Source organism: Schistocerca gregaria, chromosome 2 (genome assembly GCF_023897955.1).
Source record: "Schistocerca gregaria isolate iqSchGreg1 chromosome 2, iqSchGreg1.2, whole genome shotgun sequence".
Lineage (NCBI taxonomy): Eukaryota > Metazoa > Arthropoda > Insecta > Orthoptera > Acrididae > Schistocerca > Schistocerca gregaria.
The window spans coordinates 260068143-260086893 of NC_064921.1; the positions used below are offsets into that span (position 1 = coordinate 260068143).

Genomic DNA, 18751 nt, shown 5'->3' on the forward strand with positions numbered 1-18751 from the left:
TCCTCTTGCACCAGATCAACTAGATTTGACAGCCACTGGTTTTATAATAGTTTTGTGGCATTATATGAATACCACACATCTACACCTTCATCTCACACCATTATTAGTCTGTGTATTTATTTTATTCTTGTGCTTCTTTAGTTCCTTCACCTAATCAGTTATACCAGAGCATTACAGATCACCACATACAGTGTTGTGTGTTTTCTCTTGGTACATCTGACTAATATTAAAATAGTTCTTATTATGTGCACCTTAATTCCTCATTCTGATGTACCAAGATAAAGATCTCTCAGCATGATAATGAAAACAACTATTTGTGCTTTCAAAGAAGTTTTATTTTTCAACAGAATCACATTAAATAATAATACATTCCCTCCAGCAATGTTCCAGTGACATTATCCCCTCTCTGTAGTGTTCTTCTGGAAGTACTGCTAAGTACCCATCTGTAGCCACACTGGCTTCTTGATTGGGTGAAAGCACTGACTAGCAAGGAATTTCTTCAATTTTGAGAATAGCTGAAAGTCTGACTGAGCCATATTTGGGGGATGGGGGGATGTTCCAGCACTTCATAGTCCTAATCCCACAATTTCCATATTGCCAAGACACTTTTTAGGACAGGTACATTGTCACAATGGAAGATGATGATTTTTTTTTTCCTTCTTTCTTTAAGCTGGCTCGGTTTTCGTGTATCCCAGCACCTAGTTTCATTAGAAGTTGAGAGTAGTGTTCTATAGTTATAGTTTTTCCTTTTTCAAAATAGTCAATCAACAAAATTCCTTCCGGCTCCCAAAACATCAATTTTATATGATCTTGCCAATGGCACCGTTCTCGACTTCTTTGGAGCTGAAGAACCACCTTCTTTCGACTGCATGGGCTGCTATTTGGATTCGATTGTGTAGTTGTAAATCAATGTTCCATCCACTGAACACGTATCGATGCAGAAAGTCATTTCAGTTATTTACAAAATGCACCAAGCCCTTTTCAAAAGTATCACACAGATTTATTTGTGACTTGCAGTGATCACACTTGACACCCGTCTAGCGCAAAGCTTTCTCGTGTTCAATTCCTGGTGCAAAATGTGACAAATACGTTCCTTTGATTTCCCTGGAGCATTAGCAGTTTTACACACCTTCATATGCTGATCTTCCAAAATCAGATCGTGCATCTTGGTGATAATTTCCAGTGTGCTTGCACTTTTCGGACCTCCTTTGTGTGGATCAACTTGGATGCTTTTGTAGACATGTTTGAACTGTGCCACCCATTTCTTCACATTGGAAATACATACCAGTGGAACGACTTGCAATTTTACATGGTGTCTAAAAATGTGTACTTACTAACATGATTGGGGGTGGGGGGGAAATCACATGAGTGGCAGAGAACTTTACAGACAACCGTTGTAGTTGATTCTTGATTGTACTTTTTCTTTTCATGAAATTGCTATATTCAAATAGCTGCTAGGCAAGATCAATGTTGACTACCTTCAGCTTGATACATTGTTGTACTGAGTATGAGGAGGAATCAGTTAGTGACTTGGTGAATGAAATGTGATTGTCAGTTTTGTTAGAAACCCGTAATTGTACCAGTACTGGTTTTTCTATTGTAGTGGTGAGGTCTTTGTCCTCTTCCTGCAGTTTCACCTCTGATAATGTGCCTCAGAAATTTATTTCCATTACAGTAGTTAGATACATATTTCCTGTCACTTCAAAAGATCTTAAAAATTGATATTTGTTTCCAGGTCCCAGGTAGTCATGGTTATTATGGCATATAGTTCAAATATATATGAGGTAGATCTCTGTGAAATATCTGGTGTAGTGAACAGCAAAGTCCCTTTTTCCGTGAGGGATGCACTTGTGTTTCTGCAATTTGCATGCTTCCTGGATTCAGCTACTCCAACAGTAAGTTTTAACTACATATTTTTTTAAATTATTTAGTTTGATGCAGTAATTTTTCTACTTAATGTAAATGCTTTCACATTGTTTCAGTTTGGACTAGTGTACTTAGATCAGAACTTCACCAAGGTATTACTTAAATAGGCATTGTCTGAACAAGCTTATCACAAATGATTCCTCCAAAAACACAGCTCACAGTGCTGTTAATGTTGCCAAATGTTGTTTCACTGTACTCATGTATATTTATACTAACAAAAAAACTCATAAAATAATAGCATCATTTGTAAGAATGCCATTGTATCATTAAGACGTTTTGATGAAGATCACTGGGGGGGGGGGGGGGGGGGGGGGAGACTGGTACACCTGCCTAATATAGTGTGGGGCCCCCACGGGCATGCAGAAGAACCGCAGCAAAACGTGGCATGGACTCTACTAATGTCTGAAGTAGTGCTGGAGGAAACTGACACCATGAATCCTGCATGGCTGTTTATCAATCCGTAGGAGTATGAGGGGATGGAGATCTCTTCTGAACAGCTCCTTGCAAGGCATCCCAGATATGCGCAGTAATGTTCAAGCTTGGGGAATTCTTTGGCCAGTGGAAATGTTTAAACACAGAAAAGTATTTCTGGAGCCACTCTGTAACAATTCTGGATGTTTGGGGTGTTGCGCTGCGTCGGAATGAATGCAGGTGATCAGACAGGATGCCTACATACGTGTCACAAGTCAGAGTCATATCTAGAAGTATAAGGGGTCCCATATTACTCAAACTGCATTCGTCCCACACCATTACAGAGCTGCCATCGGCTTGAACAGTCCCCTGCTGACATTCATAAGGTTGTCTCCATGCCCGTAAACATCGATCTACGTGATACAATTTGAAAAGAGACTTGTTGGGCTAGGCAATATGTTTCCAGTTATCAACAGTCCAATGTCGATGTTGACGGTCCCAGGCGAGGTGTAAAGCTTTGTGTCGTGCAGTCATCAAGGGTACACGAGTGGGCCTTTGGCTTCGAAAACCCATAATAATAATGATGATGTTTTGTTGAATAGTTCATATGCTGACACTTGTTAATGGCCCAGCATTTAAATCTGCAGCAATTTGCAGATGGGTTGCACTTCTGTCACATTGAACAATTCTCTTCAGTTATCATTGGTCCTGTCCTTGCAGGATCTTTTTCCAGCCGCAGCAATGTCAGAGATTAGATGTTTCACCGGATTGCTGATATTCACGGTACACTGGTGAAATGTTCGTATGGGAAAATCCCCACTTCATCGCTATCTCGGAGATGCTGTGTCCCGTCGCTTGTGCACTAACTACAACACCATATTCAAACTTATTAAATCCTGTAGCAGCATTAATTGATCACTATTGTGCCAGACACTTGCCTTATACAGGTATTGCCGACCCCAGTGCTGTCTTCTGCCTGTTTACATAGCTCTGTATTTGAGTATGCATGCCTATACCATTTTCTTTGGTGCTTCAGTGTATTTCTCTACCATAGAAAACTGCACAAAAACAAATATAGAGTACAATAAATGGGAATAGGGTTGATTCATTCACTGATACTTTCATTCTTTTGTAATCTGTCTCCTACAATAAAGCATTGAAGGCAGAAACCATAGCATGTCACAGGGATATGTCTCAAATGCATTGCAACTTACTACATCAAATTACCAAAGTACATCGTAAGAAAGCAAGATTCACAGTATCTCAGAAAAATACCTACATGATCTGCTTTGTGAATAGAACTGTAAGTGGTAGTGCTGAGTGGGTTAGCACAGTGGTTAGCACACTGGACTTGCATTCAGGAGGATGATGGTTCAAACCAGCATTGGCCATCCTCATTTAGGTTTTCCATGATTTTTCTAAATTGCTTAAGGCAAATGCCGGTATGGCTCCTTCATAAGGGCATGGCTGCTTTTCTTCTCCATCCTTTCCTAATCTGAGCACGTGATCTGTCTCTAGTGACCTCATTGTCGATGGGATGTTAAACATTAATCTCCTCCTCTTGTAAATGTTCGTAATTGTCAAGGCTGAATGATACCTGTCTATAAGTACCTTGCATGCACTGTAGAGCTTCCTGCAATCCCATAGAACAACGTGGAACTGTAATACTGTTAGTATTTTTCCACTTTCTGCAAGTGATTTCTTCGTTCATCATCCACCCCACTGTATAATTGCATTGTTTTCAGTAAATGAGAAGGAAATGGACATATGCGTGATACTTCCCATAAAAAATTATACTAAATAAGAATTTACTTTGTTCTCCTGTACTTGCGTAACTGTAGTGAACAAGAATTTAAGTGTTCCCTCCAAAATTCTCACGTGTGGACTAGGAAAATATTTAGTGCCTGATAAATGTTTCGTCTTCTTGTTTCTTCTTGTATTTCTCTTATAACCATTCCTGCTGTCGCAGTTTGGACTTGTCTCATTTTGAGACAACTGTAGTCCCTTATTCTTTTCATTTGCTACATTTTTACATTTTCTCCTTTCATCAGTCAGGGTGTATACGACCTGGGACAACCAAGAGATCCGGGAAAAACCCAGGAATTATTTCTTCCGGGAGAAAACCGGAAAAAACTTGGAATTTTCATTGTTTTATTTTTCAGTTAAATTTTTGTAACTTTGACTTCTCGCAACTGCAGAATAATACTGCAGCAATAAAACACGTTCAAGAGGGGGGGGGGGGGGGGGATGAAAATAAAACTTAAGTTCCAAAGGAAATGCATCATATACAGCAACAAAACACAGTGCTCATGCAAGCGTCTGCCAACAGCAAAATGTGTCAAAGGGCTTAGGAAGTCTATGCAATGTTTCATAACAACAAATTGCCTCCGGTGAGGGTGACGTCACAACTGTTTACATTATATTCATTTGAGCAGTTGGGAGTGAGCTTATGCGCATGTGCAGTTAAGTCGCATATGAGTAGTACTTTCTCCCACTTCTGGCTACAGAAGTGTGGCAATTAGCTGTATAAGTGAAAGCAGCAAGCAGCCATATGCTAATGGGAAAAATTTTGCTGGTACGCCTAAGCTCCCAGATTCACGTATGCGCAACAGGCCTGGAACTAGGGAGCGGGGACAAACCACTGGGGTATCTGCCCCGGGTGGCAGTTTCGAGAGGGGGGGGGGGGGGGGGGGCAGATTCATATTATTGAGGAAAAAGACCTTGTTTCACAAAGCACCTAGCATCCAGCTCACGTTGGTCTATCGATTACTCATATGGTTTTGAACGCATCCCTGTTGGCTTTTGAACAAATTATAAGTTTATTTCTGAATGGATCATAAGTTGATTTTTGAATGCTTACATAGTGTATGTGATGTCTCTGCCAGGGAATCCCTGTCGCATCCAGAAATAAATTTTCCTGCAGACAAAATGAGACGGGACTACACGAGCTGAGTCGAATAAAATCGAACAGATGAATGCCAGTCGCTGTTTACGTGGTTGACGGGGTTTGCAAACCATCAGTGTTGTTATAATCACTAGTGAATTCCATAGATACAGACTACCAGAGTGGAAATAAATGACTTGTAGGAATGACTTGTAGGAATAACAGGCAACAAAGATTACGTATTGTCGTCTCCGCGTATCCAAGAAAATGAAATTTTGACAGAAAATTTTTGGCCAGAGCGCTACACTACTAAGGGCCAGTTATACAGACCCGGGCTAGCAGCCGCTCAACTTCTGTTCTGGGAACGCGTTGTACAAACAGGTAATAATGCCTAACCGGAGAATAAATGCAGGATAACTAAACCGGTAATTGTGGCAGGGTGAGTTAACCAGAGAATAAGTTTCGACACCGGCAGGAATAGTTACACAATTAGTGATGACAAGATTGTTTGTTAGAACAAGGAAGGAAAAGAAACGGGGACTCTCACAAGAAGAATTTATATAAAAATTTTGTACTACTACTTTTCGATCTCATGCTTCAAAAGCTAGAGAGCATGAATGAAACATGAAACTATTTCCTAACATAACTTTTTGTTTGTAGTAGGCCTAATAGGCATTTGATATTTGTACTTCGTGAATTATATTCCATCATTTTATAAAAATGACCATTTGTGCCAAACAGTCTCGTTTATTTGGTGTGTGCAACAATTGCTGAAATATTAGGCAGACGTATTTCGTTTCATCTAGCAGACAGTGACAAAATACACATAATCAGATCGAGAAATCACACCAGTCTTGGGTACTACCTGTATTAACAGTTTTTAGACAACAGCATTTCGTTTTTCCACGTAGCAAAATGTTTACGAACTTTGGTGAGGTAATAGATTTTTTCCCAGGAAGGAAAGTATGCCATATTAAACTGTGGCAAGATTAGAGAGGGAAAAAAAGCTAGGACATAAGGATTGAAGAAATGTGTAGTGTCTTGCTTGTCTCTTGTCTTTACTCGTTTTATATATCCCATATTTAATTTTATGTGACACAAAACAGCAAGTTATTAGCTAATAGGCAGTAAAGACTGCAAATTTTCTGAAGAATTCTTGTTCTGCCGGTTACAAATAATCACATCCAGTATTAATTATGAGATATTTTTTTAAAAGATGGGCAGGATGTCAAGCCAACCGACTGGTAGCAGGAGAGGCACCACAGGAGACTTTAATTTCCATTGGCCTGAATATAGTTAGAGGGCACCCATCACAATTACAGATTTGAATTCCACAGAGCGAAATATAGAGACGTGTGATGGAAGAATGCTGTGTGAAGAGGCGTGGCACTGCATTTCGGCACACTTGAGACTAAATAACATGTCTTAATTCCCTCGAACATACATGTTTTATGTGTCAGACTCTTTAGAAAGATGTGCGCTACAAAATGAAGATATTTTTGAAAAGTTGATTTTTTTAATTTTTCGCATCCTACCTCAAATGCTCAAGGTAGTGGGAATGCCACTATCTAATATTGCCATAGTTCGGAAATATTGTAGACCCGGACCTGATGCTCACAGCAGTCTGAGTTGTAGTGGGGAGGCGGTAGTCTCCACGTGACCCGTGTTTACGTTAAGTGATTTTGCTGTTTTTTCTTTGTTTGTTGCTCTCTGCTCTCACGTCAAATGAAAACAAAACAGATTTCTGTGGCCAGGAGGTATTAAGTGAATTAAAATACATTCACATAATTACGGAAGGATTTTTGGTGGGTATAGTTTTTTTGTTTATTTGATCCTCTGCTGCCTCCACTATTTCGTCATGGTTTCAGATAAAACACAATTTAAACAGAGTTCAAAAGACTTTTTGGCAGGCAACTCTTTCTGCTGTGTAGATGAATATCTTAACAGGGACTCTTAGACAAGGTTAAGGAAAAATGTATGGTAGATTTCAGTTTTGAGAGCACATTGTCACAACAGTCAAGATCAGTGTATGATAAATTTATTAAAAGTACATAATTATGTTTTAGTTTGACAGTGTATTAATTTTGTTAGTATTAGCAGTTCTAGTTTACTGTAATGTATTCACGTACTTTGACAGTTTCCTGCCAAATGATTGTATGTTTTTTTTATGTTTTACTTTCTAACTTGTTCCACAATCACGAGAATCATCTTATTTTTGGTTCCATGGGACAAAAACTCAATCTAATATTCAAAGCTGCCCATTCGTCTTCATTTCTATTCCTTACCCCCTCTTTCAGTCAGTTATTACTTAATGCTCCCATTGACACATTCAACAACCTCTGGTTCTTTCAGCTTATCCATATCCCATCTCCTGATTTCCCACCTTTCAACAGTTTCTGCAGCTTAAATCTACAGTGATGACCAGTAACTTGTGGTCAGTGTTATCAACTGTTCCTGGAAATGTTTTGCAGTTTAAAATCTCGTTTTTAAATCTCTGTCTTACTTTTATGTTTCCAGGTCCCTTCCACTTGTACTGCATTGTTTTGTAATTTTAATCTTAAGTATTAGCAATGATTAAATATTATGTTTGGTGCGGAATTCTTCCAGGTGGTTTCCTCTTTCATTCCTCTTTTCATCTGTGTTGCCCTACTTCTTTTCCTTCTTATACTTTTCCTACTGTTGAATTCCAGTCACTCTCCACAATTAAAGTTTTATCTCCCATAGTCCTCCTATTGCCAGGCTTTTTCTGTTGTACTGAGTGCCACTCAGACCATAAAGACACCAAATAATTCCCCCCCCCCCCCCCCCCTGCTCTCTCTCTCTCTCTCTCTCTCTCTCTCTCTCTCTCTCTCTCTCTCTCTCTGTGTGTGTGTGTGTGTGTGTGTGTGTGTGTGTGTGTGTGTGTGTGTGTGTGTGTTTTAATGGACTAACATAAAAACATACATTGTAGTTGTTCGGTCAACGGCCATTGTTCTATACTCACAATTGTTACATTCAAGAAACAAAAAGAAATTTAGGCTGGGGTCATATGGACCCAAGTGGTACTCACTGCAAAAAACTGAGAATAAATTTTAATATGTTGTAAATACAGAACTAAACAAGCATCATTGGATACAGTTGACTCATGAGGGAGAAAGTCACACATTTTGAAAATAATAGTGTGTGTTTGTGGGGGCGATATTTCCTGTACTTAGGGGTTCATATTGGCCACATTGGCTCTAGAAAGGTTAACAATTTGAATGATTTATTTTATCTCCTTATTATTTCACTCTCTTCCATCATATACAGAACTAGTGGCCATGTAAACTTGAACTACTGAGGTGTGTGTTGATCATGTTTATCTTGACAGCTGTAATGCATAAACTGTGCTGTTGAAAGTAATTTACCCACATTACTATTTCGTTATTCATTATTAGACCTATTCTTGCATTACCTCTCTTTGATTTTGTGTTTATAACCCGGTACTGACCTGGCTATTGTTGTTGTTGTTGTTGTTGTTGTGGTCTTCAGTCCTGAGACTGGTTTGATGCAGCTCTCCGTGCTACTCTATCCTGTGCAAGGTTCTTCATCTCCCAGTACCTACTGCAACCTACATCCTTCTGAATCTGCTTGGTGTATTCATCTCTTGGTCTCCCTCTACGATTTTTATGCTCCAATACTAAATTGCTGATCCCTTGATGCCTCAGAACATGTCCTACCAACCGATCCCTTCTTCTAGTCAAGTTGTGCCACAAACTTCTCTTCTCCCCAATCCTATTCAACACGAACTCGTTAGTTATGTGATATAACCATCTAATCGTTCATGTTTCACTTCCATACATGGCTACACTCCATGCAAATACTTTCAGAAACAACTTCCTAACACTTGAATCAATACTCGATGTTAACAAATTTCTCTTCTTCAGAAACGCTTTCCTTCCCATTGCCAGTCTACATTTTATATCGTCTCTACTTCGACCATCATCAGTTATTTTGCTCCCCAAATAGCAAAACTCCTTTACTACTTTAAGTGTCTCATTTCCTAATCTAATACTCTCAACATCACCCGACTTAATTCGACTACATTCCATTATCCTCGTTTTGCTTTTGTTGATGTTCATCTTATATCCTCCCTTCAAGACACCATCCATTCCGTTCAACTGCTCTTCCAAGTCCTTTGCTGTCTCTGACAGAATTACAATGTCATCGGTGAACCTCAAACGTTTTAGTTCTTCTCCTTGGATTTTAATACCTACTCCGAAATTTTCTTTTGTATCCTTTACTGCTTACTCAATATACAGATTGAATAACATCGGGGAGAGGCTACAACCCTGTCTCACTCCCTTCCCAACCACTGCTTCCCTTTCATGTCCCTCAACTCTGATAACTGCCATTTGGTTTCTATACAAACTGTAAATAGCCTTTCGCTCCCTATATTTTACCCCTGCCACCTTCAGAATTTGAAAGAGAGTATTCCAGTCAACATTGTCAAAAGCTTTCTCTGGGTCTACAAATGATAGAAACGTAGGTTTGCCTTTCCTTAATCTATCTTCTAAGTTAAGTAGTAGCGTCAGTATTGCCTCACGTGTTCCAATATTTCTATGGAATCCAAATTGATCTTCCTCGAGGTTGGCTTCTACCAGTTTTTCCATTCGTCTGTAAAGAATTCGCATTAGTATTTTGCAGCCATGACTTATTAAACTGATAGTTCGGTAATTTTCACATCTGTCAACACCTGCTTTCTTTGGGATTGGAATTATTATGTTCTTCTTGAAGTCTGAGGGTATTTCGCCTGTCTCGTACATCTTGCTCACCAGATGGTAGAGTTTTGTCAGGACTGGCTCTCCCAAGGCTGTCAGTAGTTCTAATGGAATGTTGTCTACTCCCGGGCCTTGTTTTGACTCAGATCTTTCAGTGCTCTGTCAAACTCTTCACGCAGTATCATATCTTCCATTTCATCTTCATCTACATCCACTTCCATTTCCATAACAATGTCCTCAAGTACATCGCCCTTGTATAGACCCTCTATATACTCCTTCCACCTTTCTGCTTTCCCTTCTTTGCTTAGAACTGGGTTTCCATTTGACCTCTTGATATTCATACAAGTGGTTCTCTTATCTCCAAAGGTCTCTTTAATTTTCCTGTAGGCAGTATCTATCTTACCCCTAGTGAGATAAGCCAGTACATCCTTACATTTATCATCTAGCCATCCCTGCTTAGCCATTTTGCACTTCCTGTCGATCTCATTTTTGAGACGTTTGTATTCCTTTTTGCCTGCTCCATTTACTGGATTTTCGTATTTTCTCCTTTCATCAATTAAATTCAATATTTCTTCTGTTACCCAAGGATTTCTACTAACCCTCGTCTTTTTACCTACTTGATCCTCTGCTGCCTTCACTACTTCATCCCTCAAAGCTACCCATTCTTCTTCTACTGTGTTTCTTTCCCCCATTCCTGCCATTTGTTCCCTTACGCTCTCCCTGAAACTCTTTATAACCTCTGGATTAGTCAGTTTATCCAGGTCTCATCTCCTTAAATTCCCTCATTTTTGCAGTGTCTTCAGTTTTAATCTACAGTTCATAACCAATAGATTGTGGTCAGAGTCCACATCTGCCCCTGGAAATGTCTTACAATTTAAAACCTGGTTCCTAAATCTGTATTACCATTATATAATCTATCTGAAACCCTTTAGTATCTCCAGGGTTCTTCCATGTATACAACCTTTCGTGATTCTTGAACCAAGTGTTAGCTATGATTAAGTTATGCTCTGCACAAAATTCTACCAGGCAGCTTCCTCTTTCATTTCTTACCCCCAATTCATTCACCTACTACATTTCCTGACCTGTCTAGAACTCCTGTTCTTCCGGCCACCCACTATATCTTAACTTTAACTCACCCGTTTACCTTTTTAAATTCTTTAACATAACTACCCAGTTAAAGGATCTAATGTTCCATACTCCAGCCTGTACAATGCCACTTGTCTTTTTCTTGATGAACACATCCTCCTGAGTAGGAGATGCCAGTGGGGACTACTTTACTTCTGGAATGTTTTATCGGTAGTGTATACCATCATCATTAAAACATACAATAAAGCTGCATGTCATTGGGAAATATAATGGCTGTAATTTCCCCTTGCTTTCAGCTGTTTGCACTACCAACACAGCAAGACCATTTTGGCTCATGTTACAAGTCCAGATCAGTCAATTGTCCAGACTGATGCTCTTGCAACCTGAAGAGGCTGCTGCCCCTAGAAGCAAATGTTGGTCTGACCTCTTCAAGATAGTCCTCCAATGGTTGCACCTATAATACAGCTATTTGTATCGTAGAGGCCTGGAGGTCATCCCACTTTGACAAGTTCCTTGGTTCTTGGATCATTAATTGTGTAAATGAGATACTGAAGAAAACCATTAGAACAGAAGACTTAATAAAGTGAGGTAACGAGAATGAGCAGGGAATATGGAAAAAAATGCAGGATGTAAATTGTAATGGAAAAATTATTGAAGAAGTAGATGCTTTCAGATGTTTAGAAAGTAATCTGACCAAGGAAGGAAAAAGCACACAAACTCAATGTTTTTCACAAATGATGCTGTGGCAAATTTTGAAGATCAGTTATCATCACACAAATTTTGAAGATCAGTTGTCATCACCATGTTACAAATGATGAATTGCTGAGAAGAATTGTCCACAGAGCTTGCACAGAAGACTGAAATTGCAGGGCATGGTCGATGCATGAAACATGGAAGAATACCCAAATCAGAACTGTTCTGGAGACCAACACATGGATACATATGTAAAGGGAGACTTCATTACACCTGGAATGAACTTTTACGAAGGATCTTCAGTACAGGAACACAAACTGGGAGGAAGCTGAAAAACTGAATTTGCTGACTGAATATGCTGCGCGAGTAGAAGTCGAAGGTTGTGCTGATAATCAGTTGTCCCATCTGGTTATAAGGAGAATGCAAGAAGGATAACACTGACACTTTGTGTTCGTAATGTGATTATGTGGTAAATGCTCAACACAATCTTGTTTATCTTGAATGGAGTACCATGAGATTTAATACCTTAGGAGATAAACCTTGAAATGAGCCCATCATGCAACTGATATATAACATAAGATGATAACAGTGAATTTAAATTCAGGAAGGTATACAGTTATAATAGAAAGCATGACATGTTATAGATAAAAAATAATAAAATGTCAAAACTACAATAAAATAAATGAAATTAGCAGGCTGTCATGTTTAAAACATTTTTACAGCTATAAAAGGTTGGCACATAAGTCATAACAATGTATCTCTGTGAACACAGTTTGTACGCTCAGCTAGGTTGCCCGTTACAGGATTTTTTGGACATGTATATTTTTTACAGAAATCTTATAATCTTGAACTCACCCACCAGATTATGTAAATTGTATCAATGTGTGAGCACACCACAGTTATGGACAACATTACTGCTCTCTTGAGTGTGGAGCTGTAAGACTAGTGCAGACAGAACATTCCCAGCTGCCTTCGTGTTCTCATGTGTGCTTTCAGTCATTCAAACTTACGCCATCGGAGATCTTTTATCTACTCCTTCAAGTAAGTGTACCTCCATTGGAGCATGTTTTCAGGCATATGGTCTCGTTAGTTACTTATCATCTCAGGGATGATTTTCTGCAGTTTACCCCCTTTAATGTGCTCACTATGTATAGCCTACTGTCACCTTGGAAGCTGTTACAGTTTGGTTTGTTTACAAGTTTTAAAATTCATGAGAGTGATTTACAGTAATGTGAGGCTGTCATGGCCATATTTATGGATTTGTCCGCCACTTCCTGTCAGAACAACTTCATATTTAAGGTAGCGGAATAAAAACACTACATTTATTTGCTAACTGTTGAAAGTATTTAAAAAAATATCATACAGCATCGCCAGGTGTAAAATGACCCCAGACAGTGACAAATAATAAATTAATATAACTTAAAAAATGATACAGCTCCATACCTTCATATTGATAGGTCACAGATTAAGAAGTCATCAGTGTACATAGTAAATGCAGTTGACGTAAGTGAAGTTCCTCATGGACAAAGCTGGTGTCAGTTCCTACACAAACAATGTTTCTGAAGAATGCAGTGTATTGCTGGGTGATGATAATGTGTTGTATATTGAAGGTGGCAGCGAAGTGATAAACATTGTAGAATATTCAGTGTTTATAATAATACACAGAAAGCAATGAATTTAATGACCCATAAAAAAGTAAACAACACTTAGTAGTACATCAGATATGTAATGGAAGAGTGGCAGTTTTGAAGGAAATCAGCAAACCTAAAGCACAAAGAAATATTCTGACTGAACTCTTCTTGCTCACTAAGCAATTTTGATGTTGTTTCTTGGAGACACTGTAAATTTCAGGCTCCTTTTTTGCACATTTGGAGGTTGTGTAAACTATTAATTATATTATCACCATGATGTTTGCACTTTAGCAGTTTATTACTAAGATGGATTTTGCAGTGTTAATGCATTCAGTTTGTTCTTTAAATCTTGGCACTTTGTTTAGAGTTGGTCCAATATACTTTGGTCAGTAAGACTGACTCTGGAAGTTGTAAATTCATCATAAACGTTTTTCTTTGTTATGTCTTAAATTGTTTCTCAGTTGAACAGTGATGGTAAGGGCCATTTTTGCATCGATATTTTTAAAGTATTTGACTACAAGGTCTTTTCAAAAATGTCCAGAACTTTGTCCACAAAATTTTTCTACATTTACCTTTTGCTAATTGTGCATAGTCTCCTTCAAAATACTATGCTCCATAATTGATACATCTCTCCCAATGCTGTTTCCACTTTCGGAAGCAGTCTTGCTGGATTACGTGAAGTGCCATTTGTGAATTTTCTTTTCTCTCTTCTGTCAATGCAAATCTTCATACTGACAACAGGTTTTCAATTTTAGGAATAAAAAAAAAGTTCAAATGGGCCAAGTTTCGAGAGAATGGAGTATGAGGTAGAACAGTGATTTCATTTTTTGTGCAATAGTCATGCACCAAAAGGGATGAATGTACGGGTGTGTTACCATGATGCTAGAGCTGTGAATTGTCTTGCCAGCTTTCAGGCCATTTTCTTCTCACATTTTCTCACAGGCATTGCAACACACCGTGATAGTACTATTGATAAACAGTTTTTCCCTGTGGCACGAATTCATGATGAACCAATCCTTCAAAGTCAAAGAGAGCTATTAGCATGGCTTTGACATTTGACCAGACCTGACAAGCTTTTTTTGGTTTTGGAGAACCTTTCGTGCATCACTCTTGAAGACTGAACCTTGGTGTCAACACCATAATCGGAAACCCACATCTCATCACCAGTTATAATTCTCGTACGTAGATTGCAAAGTCTTTCTGATTTTGACTCAACTCTTGTTTTTTCCATACTTAGTTTGATGTTTTTCAGCCTATGTTGTCAGTAGTTTATATTAGAGGCTCCTTGGTTGTATTGTAAGATATGTTATAAAACAGCTGGCAACCACAAATTTAAAGATGTTGTTGTTTAACAAATATTATTGTTCCTGGACATTTCTATTTTCACACTTCTGTTCATCTGCTTTACAGGACATACTGTTTAATCAGTTGTTGGGTGTTTTGCATACTATGGTGCGCTATAGTGAAAATATTTTAATTCAGGATACAAGTGAAGAGAAATAATAGTCAGCAGTTGCAAAATAACTGCATGGCACAAGTACTTACAGTGAACATGTCCTGATTACTTTAAAAGCTTGCATTAAAAAAAAAAGTATTTTCCATCTGACATGCAATGCTATCATGATAAATGCGTCCTAGAGTTAGAAACGCAAGTTCGAAAACACACAGTAAAATGTGGGTTATCATTAGCATTTGTGCATTGAACAATCTGATTCTACATTAACTCAAAGTGCTGTATATGTATTGCTGGTTTACAAAGACATGACAAAGCAAAGATACACATTGTTTACATTAGGTGTCAGAGATGAGTTGAAAGATATTAACAACAACATTTCCACAGTAAAAAATAAATAATGCAGTGTAAAGTATTAGATAATTATAACATAATGGCTTTCTAAAAATACATATGAAATAATTTGTTTCTTGTTGCTCATAATAATAGGTTTGATACTTAGCGTATGTTACAAACAGAATTTAATAGAAACAAGGGAGACATACATTTATATTAGCATGTAGTGGACTTTTTTATTGTGTTACATGAGAAAATAGTTTTTGGAAGTTATTTTAGAAATGCATTGTTCGGTAGTTCAGTTTGCTCATTTAGGATGGTGTGAGGTGTAAAGTTGTAAATATTTCTATTTTTGCAAAGATACAATATCACCCATGTCTGCATAGTGAAGGATACGTAGTTTGTTTTGAATGTTTTGTGCAAAATGTTTAGCTTCAGCAATGTGGGCAGCAAAGGTGAATGCACTTGATTGTTTAGCCTAGTTGCATTGAGGTCATTGTTAAATCTATATCTACATCTACATACATATTCCTCAAGCCATTGTGTAGTACATGGCGGAGGGTACCTCGTATCAATGTTTGTCTTTTCCTGTCCTGTTCCACTTGCAAATGTAGTGAGGGAAAAACAGTACTCTTTATAACTATGTAACAAGCCCTTATTTCTCTTATGTCTTCACAATCTACCCTAAATGCACATCGGTCGCGATAGAATGCTTTTGCAGTCAGCTGCAAATGCTCATTCTCAAAATTTTCTCAATAGTGTTTCATGAAAAGAACATTATTTTTCATCTATTATAACAAATCGAGCAGCACATCTCTGGATTGCTTCAATGTCTTCCTTTAATCTGACCTGGGAGGGTCCCAAACAGTCGAGCAGTGGTCAAGAATGGGGAACACAAATGTTGTATAAACAGTCTCCTTTATGGATGAGCTACATTTTTCTAAAATTCGCCGAATAAACCAAAGTAGACCATTCACCTATCCTACTACCATCCTTACATACTTGTTCCACATCATATTGCTTTTCTGTATTAAGCCTGGATATTTTTTCAACATGACTGTGTCAAGTAGCACAACAGTAATATTGTATTTGAACATTACATGATTGTTTTTCCTACTCATCTTCTTAAGCACACATTTTTTACATTCAGCTCAAGCTGCAGTTCATCACAACAAATAAAAACTCTGTCTAAGTCATCATGTATCCTTCCACAGTCACTCAATAGTGATACTTTCCCATACGTTATGCAGTCTTTTCTTGAAGCTTTAGATTGCCTGGCCATTGTAGTATTGTGGACAAAATTCACATATTAGTTTGGGTATCCCAGACCTCTTATAGGTGCGGTTAAAAATACCTGTATTATGAATAGCTTGCTGAAACAGCTTATTGTTTGTGAAAAAACTTATCCTGAGTTTTGTACTTTTGAAGAGATTTTTTGTCTTACAAAAAGGCATAAGGGCATATTTGGTGGGGGTTCAAGGAGCTTGTGCTGACACCAAGGAATTGTTAGATATGTTTAGTTTTCATTTTATTTGAAAGTTTGTCAGCAAGGGAGGAATTGTAAGCAATGTTCCTGCATACTGTTTTAATAATATTAATTTCTTTTAGTTTCTCTGTTTTATTGAGGAGGTTCTTGTGTGTTCGTTCGCATTACTCTGAAATGTGTTGTTTTATGTTGATTTGGGTGACAGAAATTGTTGTTTACTCTTAACATCAGTTGTTGGTTTCCTGTGTGTACCAATCTGATGCTTCTGGGTTTTGTGCACAGTTATAATGTCAAGGAAGTATATGGTTTTATTATTTTCATATTATATGATGGTGATATTTTTGTGCATTCACTGAGCTGATTTGCAAGAGTGTCTGTCTCATCACTTGTACCATTAAATAGAATTTGTGTGTTATCCAGATAGCTCTTGCAATAGATTTCTTTGTGATTAAATTGTTAATGTGTTGAGAAAATTTGCTGCATTTATATTAGTTAATTGGCCAGCGAGACTCCTACCCATTGCCAAGTCATCCTTCTGTTCATAAAATTCTTTATTGAAACTGAAATGGTTATGTGGCAAGATCAGTTCCAACAGTACTGTCAATTTGTGTTTTTTCTGATAAGCTTAACTTTTTAAATGTAATCACATTAGTTTTTTACTATTTCAGCAGTTTCTGCAACTGGTATGTGTGTGTACAGATTGGCAGCATCCACGGAGGCAAACTTTGCTGTTGGTGACATCTACATATCTATAATATTTTCAGTCAATTCACAAATGTTTTTGATGGTGTGTGTCTTTATAAAGGTGAAACTGGCTGCATTTAGGTTATTCATGTTTCTGGTGACCTCAGATGCAGGGCTGCCTTTGGAGTTCACACTGAATCTTATGGTACACTCTGGTTTGTATATTTTGGGTTGTGAATGAAGTCCAAGACCTTTACCCTAGACCATGAGAATAAAAGCGTAAATTCCCATCACCTTACAGTTATGGACAGAAATCAGAAACACCAGCTTGGCATATGCAGGAAACCAAGAGCCACTGACGTAAATATAAGCAACGGTTTTCGTCCCCGAGATCAACATGAAAAAGCATATTTCAAAGCAGTGCTGAATCAAATGTGTAAAATCTCATTTGATAAAACAGAAAATGTAAATAATAATAATAATAATAATAATAATATTGAAACAGTAGCCAGGAACAGTGGCTACAGTCTTTCGTTTATCAACAATCTTTCAGATAAAATGAAAAACAAACCTTTTGCAGTTACTGATTTTCAGCAGTAAGTGCTAAAAATATCACAATTTTTATACTGCCATGCAGTGTTCTATTTAAATTGCCATGTAGCAAACTATATTCAGTTTTAAAATACGAAAAAAAATACCACTTGCCCACAACAGTATGTAGTTCATTGTATGGTATTCTACGCCCATACTCTTTGCCTTTAAATATGTCTGCTTGTGTCTGTGTATGTATGGATGGATATGTGTGTGTGTGTGTGTGTGTGTGTGTGTGTGTGTGTGTGTGTGTGTGTGTGTGTGTGTGCGTGTGTGTGTGCGTGTGTGTGCGCGCGCACGAGTATATACCTATCCTTTTTTCCCCCTAAGGTAAGTCTTTCCGCTCCCGGGATTGGAATGACTCCTTACCCTCTCCCTTAAAACCCACATCCTTCCATCTTACCTTTTCCTTCCTCTTTCCTGACGAAGCAGCCGCCGGTTGCGAAAGCTCGAAATTCTGTGTGTGTGTTTGTGTGTTTTATTTATTGTGCCTATCTACCGGTGCTTTCCCGCTTGGTAAGTCTTGGAATTCTTGTTTTTAATATATTTTTCCCATGTGGAAGTTTCTTTCTATTTTATTTATATGGTATACTCAGATTGCTGTACTACTTCACTTTAAATTGTTGAGTGAATAAAGAAAAAGTATTTTTTAGAGTAATAATCATTATTTTATTATATTTTCGTAAAATGAATATGACACTTTATATAAAGTTAGCTCACTAATATCCACAAAATATGTACAAATTTCTGTGTAAAATTAAATCAGAAAAATGAATTTTTTATCATTATTTACAGAGAGTACACTGCAATAGGTCCAATGTATGCAATTCT

The 18751-nt window shown here is 37.9% G+C and overlaps 1 protein-coding gene across 5 annotated transcripts in view; it reads left to right on the forward strand.

Moving 5' to 3' along the window:
• The window catches only part of LOC126336827 (RING finger protein 17), a 467240-nt gene that overhangs the window by 318128 nt on the left and 130361 nt on the right, over positions 1-18751 (forward strand). For all 5 annotated transcript variants that reach the window (XM_050000889.1, XM_050000891.1, XM_050000890.1 and 2 more), the window contains one exon: positions 1736-1895. In XM_050000889.1, the coding sequence (XP_049856846.1) occupies positions 1736-1895 (160 nt within the window). The remainder of the gene's footprint in view (positions 1-1735; positions 1896-18751) is intronic.